Source organism: Lepidothrix coronata, unplaced genomic scaffold (assembly GCF_001604755.1).
Source record: "Lepidothrix coronata isolate B3197 unplaced genomic scaffold, Lepidothrix_coronata-1.0 Scaffold235, whole genome shotgun sequence".
Classification (NCBI taxonomy): Eukaryota; Metazoa; Chordata; class Aves; order Passeriformes; family Pipridae; genus Lepidothrix; species Lepidothrix coronata.
In genome coordinates this window covers 877,951-884,919 of record NW_016690415.1, presented here as the reverse complement: position 1 = coordinate 884,919, position 6,969 = coordinate 877,951, and the positions used below count along the sequence as shown (strand labels likewise).

Here is a 6,969-nt window from a genome sequence, read left to right as displayed (position 1 = left end):
ATATGTTTTATGGATTTGTTCTTTGTGTTTGATTTTTACTAACCACAAGACAATAGTTCTAAATGTGGATTAAAAAAAAAAAAGGGGGGGTTGAATGCTAAAACTCAAATTATTCAATCTTTCAATTTTGGCTTGGCAGAAAAGGTTCTGGGGGTCCTAGTGGACCTAGCTGAATATGAAGCAGGAACAAGCCCTGGCAGCAATGACAGTGAGCAATATCCTGGGCTGCATTAGGAGTGTTGCAGGTTGAGGGAGATAATCCTTCCCCTCTACTCAGCACTGATTAAGCCACAGCTGGAATGCTGGGTCCAGTTCAGGGCTCCCCAGTATGAGGAAGACATGGACCCAAGGAGCCTGTGGAGTCTCTTCATGACAGAAGGGAACATTGAGGAAATCTGACAATAGTAGGACACACTTGAATGCAATGCCTTATATGACTGTGCTGATTTAAATCTTCCCTTAACTCTGTGACAGACCAACTATCCATGTGCATAAAGACAAAAAGAGAGCAGTATATTCCCTCCTCCCAGGTCAGCAAATCTGCTTGCCTCTCACCAAAGGACCTTTGAACTAGGAATAAGCACTTTAAAGACCTAGCCCTTTTTCATACCATCCATCTGTGAAGTACAACAGCTGATCTCCACTGATACACTGATTTTCTGGATATACCCAGTTGCAGAAGAAGGGAGCCAGTGAAGATTGGCTGCCTCTTCTTTTTATGATGCTGCCTGGGATATGTGGAGGGAAGAACCCACAGCTTCAGATCATTTATCTGATGAAGAAAAGCAGTATAATTTAGTTCTGCCTTTAAATGGTAAAACCCACAGACCCTTTCCAGGATGGATCACGAAAGTAAAGGAACCCCACAAACCACTTTTTACATCAACTTCTTAACATTTCCTTCCCAAAATCCACATGGCTTTGATTTATCTTGCTAGCACAGAAGTGACAACAGTGGTAACACTCTCTACAGCTTCCTGAGGAGGGGAAGTGAAGCGTGAGGTGCTGATCTCTTCTCCCTGATATCCAGTGATAGGATGAATGGGAATAGTTCAAACCTGTGTCAAGTGTGGTTCAGATTTGTCATTAGGAAGCACTTCTTTAGTGAGAGAGTAGTCAAACACTGAACAGACTTTCTAGAGAGGTGGTCAAACTCCAGGCCTGTCTGTGTGCAAGAGGCATTTGGACAATACCCTTAACAAAACGCTTTAACTTTTGGTCAGCCCTTGATTGGTTAGGCAGTTGGATGAGATGATCATTACAGATTTCTATCCTATATGGTGATAGCATGGCAATAATATTGGGAGGACAGTCAGAGCTGGATGTCATAAGGATGCAGTGCTCCTGTACTTGTACTTGCTGCTGGCACCCCTACTGCAGTGTCCCCTGACTGCTCTGTGGGTGCAGTGGTAACGTCCCGTCCCCATCCCCACGTGCCTTCAGTGTCCTGATGTATTCAGTGGAGGAAACAGAGGCAGACGTCACCCGGAGCCTTGGTACTGGCACGACTGCCTTGGACAAGGTGCACATTGTCTTGCCCGGGCACTGCCTCTCCTATTGGCCCCTCCTGACTTCCACAGGGACTGGACCTCTTTAAAAGGAGGCCAGTGAGATCTGAGTTGGGCACACAATCTCTGGCTCCCACCAAGAGCTCTTGTGGCCACTGCCTCTCTCTGCAGGACCAACACTTCACAAAGGCTGCACAATGTGTAACCGATTTGTGGGAACCTGGAAACTTGTTTCCAGTGAGAATTTTGATGACTATATGAAAGAATTGGGTAAGAAATGTTCTTTCTTTTTTTTTCTTTTTCTCAGTAGGTTTCCTTTGGGAGTGCTTTGCCCATAGATGTACCTTCTTCCTGGCCACAAAAACACTTTAATTACTTTTCTAGTATAATTTAATTATTCCTTTAGCATCTAAAATGGAAAAGGTAGGTGATGAATTACTGTAATAAATTGACTTCTATCTAACTGAATTGAACTGATATAATTTGTTTTTCTGTCATGAGATGCAGATTTTTTATGTTCCTCTTGATTGCAGTGTTAAACTCATGCCTTGTGATAATTTACAGCATATAATGGAGCTGATCTCTCATGACACTTCAGTTTCAGACATCTAAATCCTATGAATGAATCTATCTGTTACTGAAGAATGCCAAGAATGCAACAAATTAGGCATTGTTTTTCATTTTAATGCTGGCTTCATTTCTATATAGCAAGTACACAGACAGTTAGCTATTGCATTGCTATTACTATATAAATGATTCACTGAGACACTGATTCCCTTTATTTGAAATGTTAGATTGAATAACAAAAGAATTGCAGTTACTTAGTTAACCAGAGTGAATGTGGGATGAAAGTCTAGCTACAGATATTTTTTCCGAAGGTTTCAATGGAATTGTTTAGTATAGAATAATTACTGCAAACTGTGTTACACTTTGAGGATAACTTTATACCCTTCTATACAGATCTTTTTTTCTGAGCACAGCATAGCATTAACAAAGGCACTAACTACAGCTATCCCCTTTCTGCTTTTATTAAACAGTGATACACTGCCAGTGGCCTTCATTCCTACTTGCCCCAGACTTCACAACATGTAGAGAATGAACTGGACTGGAAAGCACTAGGTGATACAAATGGCTTCTGACATGGGATTTCCCTGAAGCTCTTTGCAGCTCTTCACTCTTATACCTTGACATTTTTTTGTATTTCATACTTGTACTTCTCACTGAGGTTTAGATGTAAGGATCCTTAAGGGTTGTTAATAGCAACCTAGGAATTGCCCAGTCTTCAGTATGTTTTACTGAGCGAGCACCAGCGTATTGACAGTTCGGTATCCAGTTTCTTCCATGCAGCTGTCAACAAAAGTGCAAATTCTTGGGTTTATCAAAAAAATTTTTTAAAAGGATTCTTACAAGATTTTATGAGAAACAGACCAATTGAGAAACAGACCATTCCTCTGAATTTTTCTGTCTATTCTATCTTTACACAAATTCACACAGATTTGTAAACAACTATGTTTCTTCTTAGTTAAATGTGCCCAGGTGTATAACCACATAAATCTTGACTTCTTGCTGAAGGTGCACTCTATCAGCTGAGGCTGCCTCAGCCTCTGAACACTGAGGTTCCCATTCCTACTTCCACACCTGAAGAATTAGCATCTCATCTAAATCAGGCATTAAAGTATTCAAGAAGAAATTGTTTCTTATTCTTCCACTGAAGATTCATGAGAGGATACTGAATTTCTTGCTTTCTAGAATGTAACAGTTTTGTTTCTGATTTCTAGGAGTGGGCTTAGCTACCCGGAAACTAGGCGGTCTGGCAAGGCCTGATGTGATCATCAGTATGAAAGGAGACATAATAACCATCAGAACTGAAAGCACATTTAAAAATACAACAATCTCTTTCAAACTGGGCCAGCAGTTTGATGAAACAACAGCAGATGACCGGAAAGTCAAGGTAAGGGGGCTGATGATCTCTGAGTGGTCTGGACATCTCCTAGAAGGACACCAAGAGGAACATTTCCTACCCCCTTAGTGCACTATAAGTTTTCCAAACTATTCACAGAAAGCACTGAAAGAAGAAACAGTATGGTGCTGAATCTAATGTTACTAAGTGTGTCGTTAGTCATTACCAAGAGCGCATATCTTGCCAAATCTGAAGTGAATTGTTATTCTAACCTGCAAAGCTCAGACTACAGTTTGAAACTCTTCTCTTGGCCTTTGCAGAGTGTCATAAACTTGGAGAAAGGTTCATTGGTGCAAGTGCAGAAGTGGAATGGCAAAGAGACCACGATAAAGAGAAGACTGGTTGATGGGAAAATGGTAGTGGTAAGTTCATGTTCCCTGTATGTTGAAAAAGATCAGAAGGATGCAGCCTTCAGGTTGTTTCTGTCTAAAAAGAGTACCAATTTAGGCTTATCAAGGAAGCAGAAAGAGTGAGCCAAGCTTAGAAAACAAGCTGGAAGGAAATAAATATTGTTCCATACAGCAAGTTATTTTTAAAGTGACTATAGTTGCAGAGTTGACATAAATTGACAGCATTCTTACTGCTCTCAATATTATTATTCTTAAAACTAATGAGGTTTTGAAATAGCAGAAACTTGTGAAATATGAAAAACAGTTTACAAGCTGGGTACTGCTGTCCCTGGAATGGCTCTTTTCCCTATGATTGGAATAGAGCCTGTCCGACCTTAGAAAACTGTTTTTGCACCTTTTCACACATCTATTTCCACTAAAGCCCATCAATTCACACAATTTGTTTGCTGCTGAACATGAGCATGCCGAGTGAACTAAGCAGGTTCTTGAGGTGTAGTGCGTGAAAGCCATCAGCTCTGTGTCCCTGCAGCAGGGATTGGCAGATCTCGGTAGCCACTCTGAAATACCAACTGCTGTGAGGGAACCGTGTCTTTCCCCGGGGAAGGGTAATGCTGGCTGTTTCTCATCCTGCATTAGATGCTGCTTTCTCTAGCAGCCACGTGGAAGCCATGGATTGGCCAAGCCAGGGTGATAAAACATTTTAGGGACCCTAGATGTCAGGGTCACTAGTAAAATTTATATTTCATTTTTGAATGAAATGGTACTTTGTTCATTAAAGTTTTTAAAGAGTGGAGTCAAACTTATTTTCGAGATCTGCTTGAAGTCAGCAGCGTTACACCTTTACATATTAGCTTGTTCTGACTATGTTTTTTCATAAGCTTTCTTACTTAGAATAATATAATGGTTTGAGTTGGAAGGAACTTTAGAGATCCTCTAGTTCCAACTCGCTGCCATGAACAGGGACACCTTCCACTAGATCAGGTTGCTCAAACTCCTGTCCAACCCGACCTTGAACACTTCCAGAGATGGGGCATCCAAAACTTCTCTGAGCAACCTGTTCCAGTGCCTTGCCATCCTCCCAAAATGAATTTCTTCCTTATATTCCATCTAATCCTACCCTCTTCCATTTTAGGGCCATTCCCCCTTGTCCTGTCACTAATGCCCCTATAAAAAGTCCGCCTCTACCTCTCTTGTAGCCTCCCTTTAGGTAGGGTGATTTGCTTTTGCATCTCGTCACGGCTGCATTTCTGTGCAAGTTTTTTCTAATCATTAAACCATCTTCATAGAGCAGAGAGACAGGGTTCCTCTTCTGTCAGTGTCCTGCTGTCTACCCCTTGCCTCATCAGGTTTGTGGAGGAGGCTTCATCATTTGCAGACCAATGAGGTATTTTTTCAACATCCCGTTGCCTTTGTCACAGGCATCCTGTGGCTGTGAGTCACCAGCAGCCACTGAAGGCCATGGGGTGAGAGGGTCAAGAGAAATATTTTGTGACTCAGAAGGGCAAAGTTTTTTAGGCCAGAAGCCTGACCTCTGAAATACCCAGGCTACTTCTGCTTCCACATACAAAAGAACCCCCAGCTTTGTAAATTTGAAAGTGTTCGTGGGCCATGCTATAATCATCAGGTGGGGCTAATATTTCTGTCAAGCCAGCAATAATACCAAAGAAGACAAATTTGTTTGTGGAAGATGACCCTAATTTTGCAATCTTTTTGTCATTATATGATGCTTAATGAAGTCTAAAGCTGTTAAAATAGAGGTAACTCCATTTGCAATATAGCTTTGCTGTTTGCTCCGAAAATTCTGTAAATATGTAAAGATGTAAAATGTGGCATCTGGATTTTCACTGACTTCAGATGTTACTGCACCAGACACACCTGGTGTCAGCAAAAGCCTTATATTAATCTTTTCCTTTGTGCTTTAGGAATGTGCCATGAAAGGAGTTGTCTGCACCAGAGTCTATGAAAGAGTTTGAAGAAGTTCTTTCTCTGCACTGGACTGGGACTGGCTCTTAAAATTCAGATTAGTTCAGTGACTGAAACCTCATGCACTGTGTTTCTTTATTTTCTTATTTCCTTATTTCCTTGTATTGGGAAAATGTCTACACTATAATTTGATATTTCAGAGCCATAGTGTAACTAATCCAAAATATTGTGGTGATCCAATAAAAGCTTCTCAACACAGAAAATAGAGTGTTTGGCTCCAGATGAATGATTTAAGTTTTCATTCTTGAATGGCACTGTCTTTTCTGTTGATCTTTTCTGTATAAATGGTCAGATGATTTCTGAGTAAAATAATGAAACACAAGTAATCCATAACTGAGAGAGAGCTAACACTGCTTCCTTGATATGTGTAAAAAATATCATCTCATGGGCTCAATATTCTTTTCCTGCAAAGGATTTTATTGCTGAATAGCTCCAATAGGGAAATTATCTTCACCAGCACAATTTTTGACATTTGTTGTTTTAGCCTTATGATTTTAGCATATCATTGTTTCATACTCATCCCAAAAATTTATACTTCTTTTGGTACCATTTTTTGTATACTGATATTTATTTGGAAGAAAACAGCTACTGGAGGAAAAAAAAATTTGAATATATTCCATGTTTGTCTGCCAAAAGAGCAAATAAACCTGTGAAACGGTGTGGAGCAGGTGTGAATGGACTCCAGAAGTCTTAAGGCTAGAGGACCTCATTTTGAAAAGTGTTCAGGAAACCAGGCTATTTTCAATACATCACTTAAGTGTATGCTTAATATTAAGCACACACAACTGTTGCATTGGGTAGAGGTTGCTATCAAGCCTGCTGAGTAGCTAAGCTGTTCATTCCTCCCATTGCACTTACTCTGCCTTTATCTAAGGAAAAGACAATAAAAAACAAAGCTAGGCTTCTGGAAATCTATTTAACAAAAAAAAACACAGTAGGAGCTTATTATTTTTTGCCTCCATTAGCCAGTGTTCACCACAACACTCATGCTAACCACACAGAGTATTTCATTCCCTGTCACTGCCTCCATGCCATCACACAGGGCTGTCCCTGCCTCCTCTGTGAGGTTAAAGCAACTGTGAGAGGTGTGTGTGTTTATTTTGGCTCATTAGGAGTTGCAGATCTGATATGAACCTTTGCCTACTGGGTTTACAGGCAAAAACACAAA

General features: G+C 40.6%; 1 protein-coding gene across 1 annotated transcript; it reads left to right on the top strand.

Annotated features, from left to right (window-relative positions):
- Window positions 1-1,627: 1,627 nt before the first annotated feature.
- Window positions 1,628-6,004, top strand: LOC108507004 (myelin P2 protein-like). The gene is made up of 4 exons (XM_017834565.1): window positions 1,628-1,778; window positions 3,287-3,459; window positions 3,729-3,830; window positions 5,741-6,004. Exons 1-4 carry the CDS (start codon window positions 1,706-1,708, stop codon window positions 5,789-5,791), a joined length of 399 nt encoding a protein of 132 aa, XP_017690054.1. The 5' UTR covers window positions 1,628-1,705; the 3' UTR covers window positions 5,792-6,004.
- The last annotated feature ends 965 nt before the right edge of the window (window positions 6,005-6,969 follow it).